Raw genomic sequence first — 19,839 nt, 5'->3', positions numbered from 1 at the left:
ACTTTTAGTCTGTCGGCCGGTTATAATTGGTTGCTGTTCGGGCGTTTGATGATTCCGAGGTTGCTGTGGACCAATGATATCGTACGATCGATATGATTGGTCGTAGGTTACGTTGAATGTTGATTGTCGGTCGACACGGTTCTCGCTACAGCTCCTCGGTGACCGTTTATACGTTTGTGGGTCGATACGAGTCAGGTCCGCCATGGAACGTCGCGATGTAGGAGACCGGCGGTGATAATTACGGTCGAGTTGCTCTAATGTGACCGTCTCGATGGTCGTTGTGGTTCAGCACGTTGCTAAAGCGCCTCGGTGTTCACGATATACTTCTTAGTCGCCGTGGAGTGATGACGATATTGTCGTAGTCAGACTCTACCGTGGTGCGGCAGCCTCGTGGATTGATCGTCGTGCAGGACGGCATTTAGTCGTCGTGTATCGACAGGGTCGTAGTATGGTCCGAGTTTTCTATTATTTGGTTCTGGGCTTGGTTTTGCTATAGATGTTGACAGGTTGAAGAATTGAAGTGGACTGACTATTCCGTAAAAGTGCACCGATATAGTCGATGTGTTTTTTATTTGTCATAACATTGAGATATCCTTGTTTAAAATATACTTCTATAGGCGTGTTTCCTATGTTATGTGTGTTTTACTCACTTATTATATCGGTCGAATTGTTGGACTTGAAAAAGACCTTTTTGATGCGTTGGTATTTATTCCGTAACAACCTATCCAAATTATCAGCGATTTTTTTTATCGTGGTAAAAAACAATATTATTTTTAAGAAAATTTAATGGATAATAAATTAATTTCTTTTGAGCATTTTTTGTGATTTTAGACGACAATATATTATTTTTAAAACACTATTATTTTTCTATTTTCACAGATGATCAATGCCTGCCTTCATTATTTAATTACATAGGTTACAAGGTGGCCTTTACCATGGCTATAATACTACCTTTCGATTAAAAGTACGTTTTAAGTCTATAGTAATTGTGTTTTCATAAAGTTGGTCGTTCGATAACGTAATACAAATATATTTAAGATAAACTGTTAAGATAATTTAGTTAATAATCTTGTGTTATTCTATTTAAGTTTTTGTAAGTCTAGGATTACAAGTATAATTAGTATTTAGTTTTATTGTGTTTTTATTTTTTTCAATATCCATGTATTTGTAATCAATGTACCTATATTATTAGTATCATTCTGTTATGAATGAAACTATTTTTGTTTCTATTCTAATGGTACACACACCTACCACATATCTTTGATTCTTTTTACAAAATATGCATAACAAAATGTTTTGTACGTTTTCTGTTAAATTTTTAACTGGCCACTGCTCATATTTTAATATTTTGAGAACTTTGACTCAACATACAATTAAATGTGTTCAGCCCACACTTAACGATTTAAATTTTGGCTTGATGCCACTTCATATTAATGTATTAAATATTTAAATTCATTTTTTGTCAAATTTACACCATAAAAAAATATAAAATTAATACATAGGTATGTAATAACAAGAAAATATGATAAATTAAAATAAATATAAAAATTTTGTAAAAAGTAGAAGGTCTGACAAACACAAAGGACACAAGCCTTGGATGTAAGTCCGGTGTTAATACCTATTGTTAGTACAGGTTCTTTTACTATCTAATTTACGTAACGGTGTGCTTGATTACATTCTCGAATACAAGACCTCGAGAACCCTCCGAAGAACAGGAGGAATGTAATAATGTGAGAACAAGTATATTCAATAATTATTAACACCGGACTTACATCCAAGGCTTGTGTCCTTTGTATTTGTCTGGCCACTTCTTTTTATTATATTTTTAGCTTTATATTTATTTTATTTTGTCATTTGTTTTCTTGTTATTACAAGTACAAGAACTCGTAACTAAATAATTGTATTTAGTAAGTAATATCAATGTGTGATTACTAAATATTACATAATTCAAAATAAATAAAAGAATGGAGAAATATTATTGGTTAAGTATGTAAATTGATAAAATGTGAATAAAAAAGTTCAAAATATATTAAAAAAATACGCTCAAATTTATTAAACTTAATTAACAATCCTATTACCTATATACCTACCTACCTACCTACATATTATTATTAGAATCAAGCTTAAATTTTAATATTTATCTTTGTTTATAAGTTCTAATAACTATCTACTAATGTTGTTAATTTATTATTTAAAAATAATTTTGATATAATTGACTCCTTGAACAAAAGAGGCAAGTGAATTTGTTGACGTTTTCTAAGAATAAAAATAACTGTATAAATATTTAATTATTATATAATTAATTAATAATAATTAAACAATTTTTTCTATGTCTATATCAAAATATTTTTATTTTAAATTTGAACATTTGGACATGACAGACTTTTTGCTAATAATATGTAATTATATTTTTTACGTATTTTAAATTTACTTGGTATTATAATATAAAATAAATTTCAATTGATAAAAATATGCAACAATTATGCGGGTATTAAAATGACTAAAATTTCCTACTTCCTAGTTCAAAAAATTAAACAAATTTTCAACTTATAAAAAGATAAGGACTTTAACTGTGTAATATAGTACTGGTCTTTTGATATCACTTTAAAGAAAAAAATAACTTTCGTATTGATATTTGTTATGTCAATGTTGTTAAAATTTGAAAAACTTTTGTTTAAGTAATACAAAAGCAATATAAACAATTATACACAGTCAAAAATTTTACTAAGTAGAAAAAATAATTTTTTTATTTTTAATTGCAGCCGTATTTTCGGTGGTTTCTCTTGTGGAACCACTTTTTTTTAAAATTTCGTAATTATTTGGGACCACTTATAAATTATTTTGAATTAGTATATTGCATAACATTTTCATTTTTTTATGTTTCACTAAAATAACTTAAGTTATATCTATTTAAGTGAAATCCTTTGAATACAATATTATTTTTTTTCATAGTTTCGGGTATGAGATTTTTTTTAAGAGAGCATCGACAAATGCAGTACAATGAATTTAAAATAATCAAAAACATGGAATATGGGACTTTTAATTAAGTTTTCAAACTTGTATGTATCATTTAATTAAAAATGATGTTACCGTTAATATAATTATCAATTCAAAAAATGTGCTATTCATGTTTTGCTTAGTATTTAAGGTATTCATTTTTTATTTTGATTGTTGAGAAATAACTGTATAATACAAATTCGTTGGCGAGCGCCAGATTAGATTCTCCCGCAAAGTCTACAATATTTTCGTACTCTCTTTGTATTTAGTTCTTCATATATAAAAACAAATAATAAATTATTATTTACAAACGTACAGATATCATTATTTTTTTTTAACTTTTAATCATGGTAATACATAGTACAAAAATAGTATAATTTAAAACATATTTTGACAAACGACTATTAAGTACTTAAATCTAAAAAAAAGTCAAATTTTATTCAAAAAAACAAATAAAATGTTGTCCCCTAATTAAGAGTTTAAACATTTAAATCTCTAATTAAAAATTTTTTGGAAGTCCCCAGGTGTACGCCTATGAATAATTGTACAACAGAAAAACATCGAACGCGTTAATGTAGGATTTTAGAGAACGTAACTTTAAACGATTTATTCTTAGTTATTCTTAATTAATATTTAGTCATAAGTTTTTATTAACTTTACTCAAATTCGTTTTAATTGACAGTACTATTAAAAAAAAAAAAATAAAAAAATAGGGAGCTCGTAATTTGCACCAAAATAAAGACATATGATTTGCACTACCATAGATAGTATGAAATAGAAAATGTAATTAGCACCAAAATCAAAATTGTTTATTATATATCGATATTTAAGGAAATTTTTTACTTCATTAAAGTTCTCACCGATTTTCAAACAAATATACGTACATAAAACTATCGAAGTTTACATATATCTACTTAACCGAATGATTTTTCAAACAAGCGAACGAACAAATCAAATTCAAGTTATTTTAGACTCGTATAATAATATATTGATATAAACAACTTCATCCATTGAATTAGTTGCATACAATTACAAAAAATCTTTAAGTATCAAAAAATAAATTACAATTTAACTAATCTGGCAATCAATGCAACATCAGTTTGTTTTATTATTTTTATATTTTTATTTTTCTTAATATATTATACTCAAATATCAAAAATTGTATGATTATTTTTTCGATCAATTTTGATTTTGATGCTAATAATTACATTTCTTATTTATTACTACTTGAGATGGTGCAAATTACAAACGCAGTTGAAAAATTTTGTTGTAAAATACACATGTTGTAAATATTTAGGGTCAATTTTGGTGTAAATTAACTATACCCAAAAAAAATGTGTCAATGATGTTTTATATTATTTATATTTTAATTATCAATAAATATTCACCATAAAAATATTATCATTAAAAATAATAAATACATTTATAGCACATAAAAATTATTTTATTAATATAGGAAAAGTTTTAATAATATATTAGTTTCTATTAATTTTAAGGTTTTTTATTTTATTATAAAAATATCATCAACACTTTTAGTTTAATTGACAAAAAAATTCAAAAGTTTTAAATGTTGAACTCAAGAAAATTTTTTTAAAATTTTTCTCTCGTATATTTAGATATAAGTTTTCACTAAAAAAAAAAAAAAAAGTGTTATTAATTTTTCATATTTCTTATATTATAATAGCCAATAAGAATTCATTACTAAAAATCTTACTCAAAATATTATTATTAAATATAATATTATAGTATCTAAAAATTAGTACGTAAAATTGTATAAGATAAGTTTTAACAACTAATAATATTTTAATTTTTATTAATTGTAAGGTTTTTTTTTTATTTAATCGAAAAAAAAATTAAAGGTTTTAAATGTAGAATTTTAGAGAATTTCTTTTTAAATGGTTCTTTCATATTATAATTTATTAATATTATAAATATTTAGTTATAAGTTTTCGAAAATGAATTTTTAATTTTACTTAATTATTTAAAAATAAAAATGTGTTTTGGATACTATATCATTTAAATAAATAGTTTATTTCATAATATTTTAAATGTAAGATTTTTTTTTCAAATGTAAGCTTTTTTTCTAATAATATTTTAGTTTCTATTTAAGGTTTTTTTTTATTTTTAAAAGAAATTAAAAGTTCTAAACTTTTAGTGAATGTACCTTTATAGTTTTATTTGTATTATTATTTATTTATATTTTCAAAAATGTATTTATAATTTTTTCTTAAATTTTAGTAAATGTACTTTCAAACATTTTATTATTATTATTATTAATATTTATGTTTAGTTTTCAATTTAAAAGTCTTCAAACTTGTATTATTTGTTTAAATAAAATTAATGTTTTCCTGGAAGTTATTATTCAAAAAAATTATTATTGATATTGTCTATAATATGATTTACCTATTCCAATTACCTACCTATCACTGAAATATTACCAAAAAAATTAATTTTTATAACGAGCAGAATACAACAATATTATGTAATGAAATATTAAATTTATCTTCGATGATTAAAAAAATAAATACGTAGAAAAAATTTAGAACTTAATTAATTTAATTGACCGATGAAAAACTAAGAAAACCAATTAATTAATTATTTTTGTTCAGTTTAAAAATAATCTATCTATTTAAATTTTGAATGTTTATGAAAATATTGGTTTTAATTGCTTAAAAATAATCTAATAGGTAATAAATAATACTATAATTTTTGTTAAAATGTTTCTTTATAAAATAATATAATAACATTTATGTGATCCATATATCAATTAAAAGACTAGATCAATTTTTGTTTTCAAATTGAGTTAACTTGGTATTTTTTTTCTGAGTTAACTTTAAACTTAACTGATTTATAATTTGTTAACTACTAACTACTAATTTAACGATATGATGTTAATTTAACTTTACTTGAGGTTTATTGTTTTCATTAATTTCCTCATCTTAATTGATTATCGATTACATGCACAAAAAATATAAGAAGTATTATTAGTATTTGTAAATTATAATTTAGCACTAGTAATGTTCACAGGCAAAAAAAAAAATACTGTTTAGTAAATATAAACTTATAAAAAATTAGCATGATAAGATAAACTTTTATTTATTTTTATTATTAATTATTAATTAATAATAAGCACTGTACCTCTTTATGAATACAAGTTAAATATTGAAAAAAAATAATACATGTATTTAGTTAAAATTTAATTAAATTTAATAAAATTTACTTAAAATAAATACCTTATCACAATACAATTCTAAATTTTATTTATTATAATATTTGCTATGATTTATATAAATATATGAAGCGTGTTTTAAACGTTATAGTGTCTCATATTTGTTTACATTATCAGATTTTTTATTTTTTATTTTTAACACGTTCTTGTTTTATATGCGTAGTAAAATTAAAACAATACAATTATTTTGCTTCAATATGTCTATGTGACGTAAAATAATAATAATTGCTCTAATTTATTTGAAGCAGAAGATCTTGATTTATTTTTCCGGTACCTACAGTAATACAATATTAATTGTGAATCATGTGAGCGTACTATTAACCATTCAAAATAAAACTAATCAAAATGATAAATCAATAAAATATTATAATTATTTTTTATGTTTCCTCTCAGTACGTTTTAATAATTACTGTGCCCGATCTCCACGTACCGACAGTGCTAGATAACTATATTTTAGCAATTTTGGTTCATATTGTTTAAGAAAATATAAAAAAAAAAATATAGGTATCGAACAATTTTGAGAGATATACACATATTGACATACACAAAAAAAAAAAAACACTCATCATTGTAAAATCTGTACATCCTTCACTCTACTTACAATTTATAATCTAACCTAATCTAACAAAAAATAAGAGTGTAAATACTTCACAGTTATTCATAAGTGCATAGCCAACGTACTTATCTTTATTGCGTAAAATGTTTAATAATTTATCTTGATTGCAATATTGAATTCATATAATCAGTAATTACACGAATCAATGTCACCTAATCTTATCGTTTTAGAAATGCTAAATATTCAAGTGTATATTCAGTTAGGTATATTTCGTATTTATTAGGACAAAAACATTTCAAAATTAAGTACCTAGGTACAACAAATAAAAATATTAAATATTCTCCGTAACGTATATGGATTAAATTGCAGTCGCTCTGCACTCTAGCGGTTTATATTTACACCGTGTTAAGAGGTGAATCAAATGTAGGTGCTGAAATGTAGATTGAGCTGCTCTATTATATTTTAGTTGAATTTTATTTTTATAAAACATTTATTATTATTTATTACATTACTAGTCGTAGAATCTAAAATGTGTGTATCAGATTTGTCTGTTAACATAGCAGTGAAATCATTTTGCTTTTTATAAAAAAAATAAAAGGCTGAAATTTTACCTAAAATATTAAATAATAATTGTAGTAATCATCAATACGTATCTATAGTTAGTTTATAAAGCAATTATTATTAACTTATTATAAACTTTAAATAATTGTCGACATTTTAACATTTTTGAAAGTATTATGATTTTTTTTAAATAAAAATAATTTTTGGTAATTTTAATGATTTTTAGTGTAATAAGTCCTATAAACTCTATTTACGACCATTTAATATTAAACGCATGGTTCGTATTGTATTTTATAGATATGAAGTAATAATATTTTATGCGCGTCATCACGGTGATCCATTTAATCCGCCGATGGTTTTATCGTAATTTTGAGAAACGACAAAAATACAAAAATCATATACCCGAAAACATCGCCCTTGTCTTGCGCGTTCTACGCGCTTTCTTTAAATCATTATATTCCTGACGATATTTTGCGCAGTTTTTCGATGACTGCAACGTATAGCAGCTTTCTTGCAACCCTCACGTAATATGTCTCTTTACCTATGCGATTTCTCATGTTTCAGAGCGGAAGAAATGATTTTGCCGCGAAAAAATATTATGACAAACATTTAATAATACTCGACCGATGCAATTCCCATTATTTATATATTATATTATGTTACAATTTAATTATACGATATAAACGTTTGTGGTTTGATGACTGTGAGAGCGCTTATGTTTTAAAAGATATTAAAAAATGTTTAAATAACATTTGCACAGTTTTGAAAAATCACAAAGAAACTTTATAAGAATTTTAATTTAATATGTATTAAAATTATCGAAATGCGAACGATTAGTTATGTAATTATAATGAGGTCTTAATATAGTATTTAAAGTTTAGTCTAAACGGATTTGTGGACCGACAAGTTAGTAGTAAGCACCCATTTATACGTGTAAGCTATTGACTGGTAAAAATATCTGAATCAATAATGTTCAATTGAAAATATTGTTGTAAAAATTTAAAATTTTTTGAAAATAAATTATATGTATATATTATAATTTTTTACTTTTTTGAATGACAGCATAAGTTTTTGACTTAATACTTCAAACTAGAAAATTAATTGGATATTTTGATAGTTATAAGAAGATAACATTTTAAATGAGTAATGATTAATTAGTTATAACCTTTTAAGTATCTTAAATTTATTATAATTAGTGGAGTATAGAGTATATACATCTATTACATTGTTATCTTGCAAAATGTTGGTCCTCTATCAATCTTGTTAAGAATACTTAACAGACATTTTTTAATCCAATACATTTTATATTGAAATATTTCTACGTTCATTATAAATAAATGGTTAAACTTGCTTTTATAAACATTGTAATTTCATATTTAATACTTAGTTTCATATATTTTAATAGATTCTATAATTTCAAATTTGAGACCAACCTGGTCGATTATTTAGTTATCTGTTCGTTCCATAAAACCTTATTATACATTGTTATAGCTATTATTAAATATTATTAATTTAGTGACAAAATGTAAAACAATAAAATACGAAAAAATTGGTTAGTGTGATGCAAATGTAAAACTAAAAAATGTATTTAGTATTTTAGAACATAAATATAAAGAGTAGGTATTTTTTAAATGTTAAAAATAAATTTGTCGAAAAGTATTTGAAATACTTATAAAAGGATATTTTAACTAACTATATGAACGGTTGTTCATAACTCTGCTTATCAACTAATCTTAAAATACTTTGTACCTATAATTAACCACTTTTTCGAAATTCAATTTTTATGTGCGTATTTAGCACAACAAACTATATTTTGCTTTGGATTATGAAATAACCAAAAACGTATATTTGCGTTCAAATAAGTAAAAACTTAAAAATTAAAATAATAAAATATATGTATGTATATTAATATATATATATTACTTAAAAAAATAAAATTTTACATTAAAATCAATTGTGAAAAATAATATTTTTAAAATATTTGAAATAACAAGTGAAGATATTTAAATTAATCACCTTGATATGCACGAAACGTTACACGCTGTGTAATACATATATTCGGACACGTCATATATAGTTATTTGGCCATTATCGCGTGATCACGTAATGAAGTATTATAATACAATATGCGTTATTGGTATACATTCGTTATTGATATTATGCTTCGCATTAAGTCCGTTTAATCCGTAACAGTATTATTATTTTAATCTCGAATCAGAGTGATTCGATAACTATGCTCACCCTAGTTTTCTTTTTCAATAATGTAGTAATTTAAAATCTAATTTCTGTAATTTTTATATATATTTAATTACCATATTTTCAAGTGCTTAACATTTTTTTGTTCTATCTACTTAAAGAAATAAAAGATTCTGTTTCAAAAAAAAATTACATTTTTTCTACTAAAAATAATTTAATAGATATTTTATTTTTAGTTATTATGACGTATTAAAATTAAAATTCAAACGAGCAATTTTTTAATTATTTAACTTTGTGTACTTAGGATAACAGGTCCACGATAATAGATTTGGAAGATATGGCGACTATGGTAACTATAGTAATTTTAAAGTATTAGTTATTCATTTAACTATATCAGTATTTATTATTTATAAAAAAGATTTGAGTATAATGAATACTAAATCCGACATTATATATTATATAGTTTAAATTTGTGCAAAGTAATTTTTAACGACCATTATTTTCAATGTAACGATTTCAATAGCAATTAATTATTTGTGTGAACTTTTAATTAAATTCTTCAAAATTTTCAAAAAATTATCCATTATATAATTTATGATTAAAAAAAAAGACGTTATCATTAATTGATAAATAGAAGTTTATATCCCAATGTACGATCCCAATGTCAAACCATATTTTAACGCTTACGGTAATTCCGTACAAGACATGTACTATTCGATAAGCGAGTCGATAACAATAGCTAAAGAATTACTAATGTATCAATTCGGAGGTGACGTAGATAACGTCATTGAATTTTTAAATACTTTATTTTGCGTATTAGACAAAAAAATTCCAAAATTAAATTCCATGTGTATTAAATCACCGCCAAGTGCGGGAAAAAATTTTTTTTTCGATGCCGTCGCATGTTATTTTCTATCTTACGGAATGTTCGGTACGGCAAATAAAAATAATAATTTTTCATGGGCAGATGGGGCGGGTAAAAGATTGGTTTTGTGGAACGAACCGAATTACGAACAATATCATTTGGAAAAAATCAAAGAGCTTTTGGGCGGTGACACAACACGAATACACGTAAAGTACCATAACGACGTCAGTATACAAGGCGTACCCATAATTATACTTACCAATAACCATTTAAATATTATTAATCACCCGGCATTTGCGGATCGATTGCGTTGCTATCAATGGCAATCGGCACCGTTTCTCAAGGATTATAATAAAAAATTGAATCCTTTGTTTTTTTACGAATTACTTATAAACTATGGAATTGTTAAAAAAGAAATAAATAACACATTGACTAATGATTAAAAAAATTGTGTTTATTTCATTATATCCATTATTTCCGGATGATTTACAAAATCTATAGGTGCATTAAGTATAGGTATGTTTTTATTTTGACGATACTCGATAAGATCGTGAATGAAGCGAAGGTATTTATCTCCGTGATCGAAACACGATTCGTCAGGCCACCATTCCAGATTCCTGTAGTGAACAGTTGCACAAGCAGCATGATTGGAATTGTGTATTCTTCGATATTCGTCAGCGGACACGGGTTGTTCATTTCTGTTGAGCACATAATTATATATAATTCGAGATCCACTGGGCTGGACGTCTTTTACGACTTCATGAGTACTTACTCTTCTTGTAACTCCTCCTCCGGAAGGCGAAGCTGTAACAGGTCCTGGGCTAGTGTCTGTTCCAGTAGCTGACTCTGATTGAAATTCTGCGACCACCAGTTGTTTAGATTTGTCGACTTTGTTATATTCGCCGACTGGTCCGGAGGAGTTGAGAGATACTGAACTAACACGGGTAGGTGTAACAAAGCGCCCGTCGACAGTAGACAAATCACTACGAAGATAGCAGTGTTCATTATATTGTTGATTGCTGACTAACCACGATTTTTCGTATTCGACGTGGAAACGATCGTACGCAACACGACTGGCCGGACAACCGAATGATACTGTCATTTCCGTTTCGAAATCCCACGTACATTCGATATCAGTGAAATTAACTGGTATTATGCTATTGGTGCTTGTCGTTAGTTTAGGCACTGGGTAAACACCGATATGAACACTCGGTTGTACACGTCTCGTATCAGTGTTCGAATCGTATTGTCTCACGTACTGACCCAATTCTATAGGCCGGTAATATCTGTCTTTACCAAATATACGTTTCCAATTGTTCGCACCTAATACGGTAAGTTTGCCACTACTAACGCGTTCCATTGTCACGTTGCTTGCCGATAAATTATCTCGAGATTCCAACATAGGTTCGCTCATTCTCAATACATGGAATTCCCCTGTATCTGGGTCTTGTCCACTGACTAGTCCGTCGAAAAATGGATCGTGTTGTTGAGTCAACAATCCGCATTCCGGTTTAAACGAATAATCGACTACTGTTTTACCTACAGTAAACGATGCGTCTACTTTAGTAATTTTTTCATTAAATTTTTCCCATCCCATGCGTCCAAGGTTATGATTGGTGTTGACAAAGTTACAAAAGTAATTATTGTACACTAGAGGTAAATTCATATAAGAAGCAGGTAAGTTAAATCCTTCCGATACAAGAAATCGTCCTTCGTCAACGGTTTGAGCGTACATTTTTTTAATAAAATCTAACATGTATTGTTCGTTGGGACGAGCATCAGTTACGTCCATTGGTTCCGTACTGTTTCCAAAAGTCAAAGTTCTATTGACTCCCCTTGTGGTAGTGTTTAGACCGTCCGCTTTAACCATAAATTTATTCTGATTTAAAGTTGCAAGTGAACTAGTAGACGAATTGGTTTCAAATGCTGTCCTCGGGTTACGCATGACTCCTTTCACCCTGACTCCTGTGCATAGAGCTCCTTTAGGTAATAAATTAAACTCGGATGGCGATAAATAAAACCATGGTTGATCAACTGGAACGTTCATTAAACTGGTTGTTCCCAAATAGGCGCCAGTACTTCCAGAAAGTTTAAGCACTTTCCAAGCAGCACCGTAACTAATGAAAGTATGTACTTTTCGAAATACCATTGTATATCCTCCCGTGTTACTGATCGGCCGAGGTATAACAGCGTTTTCAGGGCTAGGATTGCCAGTATCTGGATCACCATCGCCTTGATTACCCGTACCAGGTAACGAGGTAGTATTCAAAGTATCCCTACAGGTAATTTCTTAGATAATATAAAAAATCTCAAGAATTTTAAAATATTTTCTGCAAATAAAGTTATTTAAAAATTGCAATGAAGTTATTATTAAATGAAAAATTAGAAGTGAGAATGCTTAGTAAATCACCCTGCATTTTATTTTAATGTACGCAAATATTTATACATAATTATAATAGAGCGTTTGAATAACTTCAAATTTGTTCTCGTTTGACACTTGTCACGAACGATTGGCGTTTACGTGTAGTTTGTGTCATAATTTATATTATATTTTTGGATGTCAAATACAGTAAGTCCTCGTTTAACATCGAGGTTAGGTTCATAGAAAACACGACGTTAACTGAAAAAACGTTTATCGGAACACTTTTTACATTTACTTTATTATAATGGATTCCTGTCAATAAATAACAATGTACATAATATTTTAATATTTACTGGTATTATAATTGCACGATTTAAATGTTTGTGTTTAATTATATTAAATTAAATATTAATGAAAACTTATAATCAGATCTATCCATGTATGTCGTATTTAAAATGTATTCCTTAAAAAATAAAAAACGATTACGGAGTACACATTACCTAAAATAATTTAAAACAGTACCTACATATGGTAGATTATGTCAATCAGAATGATAACGGTATTATATGAAGAAGGTCGATGAAAATAAAAATATTTACTGTAACGTCTTATACAAAATATATATAAATAAATACATTTAACAAAAATTTGACGAATATATAATAATATGTATTACAGACGACGTTATACTGAAACCGTTGCAGTGTTAAACGAAACACAAGGACTTAAGCTTCTACGACGCAATAGCGAAACAACTACGCTAAATGAGGTGACGTTAAACGAGGACTTACTGTATATTCCCTTGACTGAGACGATTTTTCTACGAAACACATATTTTTTTCTTTAATATTATCTTTATTATATTCGCACTTATTGTACATTATATAATATATAATATTGTATAACGTAGAGTTTGTGATATAAAAATACAAGTTCAAAATACAAAAAAATATATTAGATAATATAATGTATTATTGAGGGGTAGATACTAGGTGTACATAGTCTTATAAGGTGATTTATTTTATAGAAATACGTATCATTAACAATGATTATCAATTTGCTTTTATTATTACTTAGAACTTCAATGATAGTTTTCATTAGTAGAAACATAACATTTAAATAATTAACACACGTATATATAGGATAAGTATGATTATACTATACATTTTGAATTGTTTACGTATCATCAAGGATCAACAAGATAAATACGAGTATGTATATACACATATATTTTAACTCGTTAGGTTAATTTAATATAAAACAAATGTAGGTTAAGTTTTTAAGTGTCTTGAGTTCCCTTCTTTATTTTAACTTTTAAGAGTTGCAAATTAACTTAGTTGAAAATTAAATAATTTTTGAATATTTAAACTCTTGTTAAAGTATAATAAGTACATTTAACAAAATTATATTGTATAGGAATATAAAAACAGAAATACACAGTAGAAATTATAATATTGTAGACGTCGCTATATAGATATTGGTGATATATTTGTTGAAAGAATCGCACGCTAGACATAATATTGTACTTAACAGCATTATCTACGTCGTACAATATAATAGTAAAACATCGATAGGGACTATTTTTGTGTTCAAGAACTCATCCGACCAAGACCAAATGCACCGGCATTGTTCTCGCCAAGATATATTATAATATGGTAATAATATACATATTATTATAAAGTCGACGCATAACATTGGCAGAATTAGTGGTGGAGAGCTTGGGGTCACTAAGCTGAGATCATAGCCTACATAATATTATAATATCTACTCTAAACCTATTACTGTGGATTATTATCTTTGTAATGTATACAAAGCTAAGCAACTTAAAGGTTGGAAATTGCTTGTTTTAATTTTAACTCATATACTGTATATATATCAACATTTTAATAAATCCACTCATCAGTAATTTGTTAAAGAAAAAAAGAGAAGTTTGTGTTTTAAAATATGGTCACTATCATTTCAATAAATTATCGAACATTCTAAAAATCAGAATTAATTTGAATAAATTAAATTTATTTGAGGATAAAACGCGGATTAGCAATGAGTGTGTTTGTTCCTGGAGACTGGAAATTATAATTTATTCAATTCATTTAATAATTTCAAATTTTTTATTAGAAGTTGTATTTTATTTGTTTAAACAATGAAGTTAAATAAAATAAACCAGAACTCGGGTTTCAGTGTCTTAAAATAAGATTTTATCAAGTTTCATAACGTTGTATTTTGGAGTATTTTATCGAATACGTCAGACAGATAATGAAAAATGTAATTATGTGTTTAATAATAGTTACAGGCGTTGGACCAATTTATTGTAAGGTATCACGAGTAAGTTTATTTACTAATTATTACTAATATATTTTTTAATTTTTAGTGACTGAATAATATTTTATACAATAGCATAAAGAAAAATGTATTTCAATAAATAACAGTATGCACTAATGCCCAAAATATGAAAATGATTACGAATGCTGGATATATGGTCTCTTGCTGGTGCTCGTTAAGGTGTTTTGTTGTAAGTTAAAAAGTATTAAGTCGAAAGCTAAGCTTGCGCGTTTAGAGCTATCATTGTAGGGCTCAGAAAAAATACTAATATGTATGCATTAATGCGCTTAAATAAAAGTAGAAATATCACGTTATTTATTTAATTTTTTTGTTCAAATACACATATTTTACAAAACTATAATCAGTTAAGCCTAAAGTCAATATTCTAAGGAAAATTAAATTAGTATGATTTGTCTTTATAGGTTCTCTTAAAATTACATAAATGGTAAAATAAATACAGCCACGTATTTGTAGTTTTTTAAAATATGATTTCTAAAATAACTTTAAAAATGTTAATTGAATAAAATTCTCATTTTCATAAAATGTATACATATATATTTGGATATATTATATAGTCAATACTGTAGTATTGATTGGAGGTTGACCAAAATATAAAGCGAATATTAAACTATAATTAGTGGTTTCATTTTATACCAACTGGGTACTCATTTGAAAAACACGTTAGGTATAATATAAAGTAAAAATAAAAACTGATTTCTTGGTTATTGAACAACAAATCTGTAATAACACACAAAAAACAGTTAAATGTAACAACTTCCTAACTATAGACTTATCAGTCATCTCTGGTTTAAATCGATACTGGGTCCGGTATATAATATTATAGACGGTGCAGGACATGAATTAATTAAAATGTTAAATATTTTAAAACGTGTTAACTTTATTATTAGGTCGATTCATTTTTTTAATAAAGAACTTATTGCGTGATTATAAAATAAACTAATATTATACCGATTATAATAACAATACTATAATTTATGTCGTTTCTTGATAAAACGCAGTATTAAATATTATTGTGTAGACAAACTATACTCTTTACGCGATCTATGGACTAATTAAAAAAAAAAGAAAAGTAGATTAACTTTTTTCTATCCGACAGTCATATTATTTTTCCGTTCGACTTTACTTTGTCTGTTAAACCATTGACTTCCATCGATTCGACGGTATCGAGCCCATACTTCACTTGACTCGACTCGAGTTAATTACCTCCGTTGAGTTGCTCGCCTTTAAACGTTCTATACTATTATATGAAAGGGGTACCAGCTAATACGACGTAGGTATATGTACCTACCTAAGCGTATTTTAATAGGACGCCAAACCGTACAAATCATCGTGTTTATAATACGTGCGTGGCGTAGGTACAAGTTTAAAAACGTATCTCAGAACAAAATATAAATCATGTAGGTACGCGAATGAAAAGGAAAGGTGATCATTTTTACGCTCGGCGAAGCAGCTGTTTGTATACGTGTTTATACACGAGTGAGTGTGAGTGTGTGTGTGTGTGTATAGGTGGTGTACGCATACGGCACGCATTAGCCGAATACACATAAATATATATAAATGTGCGAGTACGAGGAGGGTTAGGGCGCGATTCATAATAAAATGTAAGCTGATATTCATTGTACGAAATGTATAATATTATGTGGTGTGCGCGCGTGTGCGCGTATCCCCCTCGTAACTAGCGGTCGGATTCCCCCCCGAGTTAAATTCCGCCACTAAAATTATATTAACAACGCCGCGCGCAACGGCCGAGGTGCGTTTTCATTTATTATAATATATATTATTATATTATGTAATGCGTCATAGTAATACCCGCCGTCGCCTGGCTAACTATGCACAGCTCTGCGCAGTGACTTTGCGGTAGTGTACAATATATAATATAATATTATATATTTTTAATACTGTCGTTTTCTTTTACGAACAAAAAAAGAGAAAAAACATAATAATAACGATACGACACGACTCATTTTTTATGTTGTTGTTGTTATCGGTGGTTTTTTCTTCCATCAATTCAAATGTTATATAACTTCTACAATATTGTTACAATGATAAGACGTGCAGAGAATGTATAAAATGTGAGTTTTAAGATCGCCGGAGCAGATAATTTGAAATATTGGAAATTTATTGTACACGAAGAACTTTTATGTTAATAAACATTATAGTGTTAGAGAACAAAAGTCTTTTGAAATATTTCAAAAGATCCTCAAAACTGTCCGGTAAATCTACTAGTTTTTCAATTGGAAACTGTTAAAAAACAAAGACTTTATAGCTTTATCGGCTGTGTTGGAAAAAATATTAAACGTTTACAACTTAATATGATGATATTATATATTATTATATTACGTAGAATTGAAAAAAAATTTATTTTATTTTTCGATAAATTTTCTTTTTAAATAATTTTGATAAAAAAGCTCGTTAAATTAAAAAATCCAAAAATATTTTTCACATTTAATCTAGAAAAAAAAACTAATAAATTCGTACATACACTCAAAAAGTCAAAACAGCGATCGATCGTCCCGAACTACGTAAACAAACCTACTTAGTGGCATAAAACCATAACGAATATTGGATACTCTAACAGCCCCATAATAATGACTAAAGTTATCGTCTGTAGACGTACTTGAGTTTTTAACGACTTTCTTTATAACATTAAAGTGTATGTAAATAAATATTCTATTATAAACATAATTATAAAATTAAAAAAAAAAAAAAGATCCACTAAAAAATGTACAAAGAAAATTAAAGTTCTTAAGCAGTACAAAATATTATTCTGAGAATTTAAAAATATGGTATTTAAGTATATTTAAAAATGTAACAATTCAGTCAATTCAGAATTTGGAGGAATTCTATTAAAGGAAACAACGGGGGTAGCGTGCTCGGTGAATCATTCTGTAAAATATGACCCAGCTATTTATTATAGCTGCAGCAGTATAATAATTATGCTTCACTGTACAATTCAATACTACATCGTTTTCTTTCGCGAACGATATAATAATAACAATAATATTAGTTATATTACGCCGTTGTCGTCTCGATGTTTTTTTTCTCTTTCTTTATCCCGGATATTATGTAATGCATACGCGATAATCCTGACGATTCGTCGTAGCAGCTGTGCTACTACGCGAAGTCCATAAATACCTTTATGGTTTTTTTTTTTTTAATTTCGAATGGATTTTTTTTTTTTAACCTAATTTTTTCTTATTTTTTAATAATGTTTTTCGGATATTTTTAGATTATTAGATAACAGTACTTGCTTTTTTTTTTAGTCAAAATATTATGAAGATTTTGATCATTATAAAACGCCACGTCTTGTGGGTGGATGTCTATCGAAAAATTCTGATCACAGAAATATGGTTATTTGCTTAGAGTAAATCTTTAAATAAGATTCTGCGATGTTTTCTAGAGTAACTCCAAGCTGCAGTATGGCTATATTAATTTTTAATATATTTATATAATTATTTTTTATATTATTAATTATTAATACTTGATCATAATTTAATATATAAAAACATGTGTAAAAATAATGACTTCACCTTTTTTAATTCTTTTTCAGAGTTATTTTAGTGCTTTAGTTTTTATTAGATTTGTATTGATGGAAATATAGAATAGGTCTGAAAATTAGCTATCTATAAAGTGGATTAGAAACATTAAAACCCAAAGGTCCTTTAATAGAGTTTGCATAAATATACGATATTGGTCACATCATTTATAACATAATATTATAATACCATAGAATATAAACGGCTAAACTAAAAATTCATTTTAGGCTGCAGGGTTAAATTTAGTTTATATTTATTTATTATTATCAATAATAAAAATATATTAGATCATATAGATAAATATATTTTCAGTCGATCTTTACTGGAAAGAGTAAAGTGGCTTTCGTAATCGATAGTCTAGGTCAGAATTATAGCTACACATTATTATACTCCATCATGTAAAATTTGAAATATTTATTAATATAATATTGTTTAAACATCGAATAACTGAAAATAATAAAAAAATGATGTGCAAACCAATAACCGATATTTTTAAAATGAATAAACTACAATAATATCTCGTATATGATACGGTTCGTGTTCAAGTCGTCTTATTTTTCATCATATTACCAGCTACGAGTACTTTCTAGACGTTAACAATAAAATATTATATTCCCCGAGAGTCTTATAACCGCCATTCCGACATCCAGCCACTTGAACCAAAGCCTTTTGTAGACAACGTTCTTACAATTTTCCCCTCCCGGCACACTTGGATCTTTTTCCATTCTATCACTCCCTCCCCATCACAAATTTCGTGGGTCCACAACGCGAGCTCCCCCTAGCACGGCTACAGTTTTTTACAAGGCTACTCTCAAAGTTTCATTATCACACCTCTTCTAGCATTTGTTATACGGACAGTAGCCCTTGAATTTCTTGGCCCTTCACATTACTGGTCAGTGCGAATCAGACGAAATTCGTATGCTAACAAGATTAGTTTTTTATTCCTTTACAAAACGTACAGCCTTATTAACATAATAAAGATTATATAATACTGCATACTCCTTCACATTAAATACGAATAATAATGACGTACTGTACGCATAGCACCAGTATGTGCACTTGTATGCACCTATATATTATATTTGTCACTTGGCTGTATACTATTTATAATATTATACAAGTGAATGATATTACCAGAGAATTACTTAACTGATTTGATAATAATATACGTAGTAGCGAATAGCGTTAATAATGACG

The 19,839-nt window shown here is 27.2% G+C and overlaps 1 protein-coding gene across 1 annotated transcript; it reads right to left on the bottom strand.

Annotated features, from left to right (window-relative positions):
* Window positions 1-10,837: 10,837 nt before the first annotated feature.
* Window positions 10,838-11,571, bottom strand: LOC112591756. The gene is made up of 2 exons (XM_025335675.1): window positions 11,177-11,571; window positions 10,838-11,102 (listed from the first exon to the last, which is right to left on the bottom strand). Exons 1-2 carry the CDS (start codon window positions 11,504-11,506, stop codon window positions 11,097-11,099), a joined length of 336 nt encoding a protein of 111 aa, XP_025191460.1. The 5' UTR covers window positions 11,507-11,571; the 3' UTR covers window positions 10,838-11,096.
* Between the last annotated feature and the right edge of the window lie 8,268 nt (window positions 11,572-19,839).

The sequence above is a fragment of the Melanaphis sacchari genome, unplaced genomic scaffold, assembly GCF_002803265.2.
Source record: "Melanaphis sacchari strain LSU unplaced genomic scaffold, SCAv2.0 Contig142_pilon_pilon, whole genome shotgun sequence".
Classification (NCBI taxonomy): Eukaryota; Metazoa; Arthropoda; class Insecta; order Hemiptera; family Aphididae; genus Melanaphis; species Melanaphis sacchari.
Note: the sequence above shows the minus strand (reverse complement) of the source record. Positions and strands in the feature narration are given on the sequence as shown.

Excerpts from the sequence above, each read along its gene's own strand:
- LOC112591756 (XM_025335675.1), bottom strand. The coding sequence starts at position 11,506 with ATGACAGTATCATTCGGTTGTCCGGCCAGTCGTGTTGCGTACGATCGT.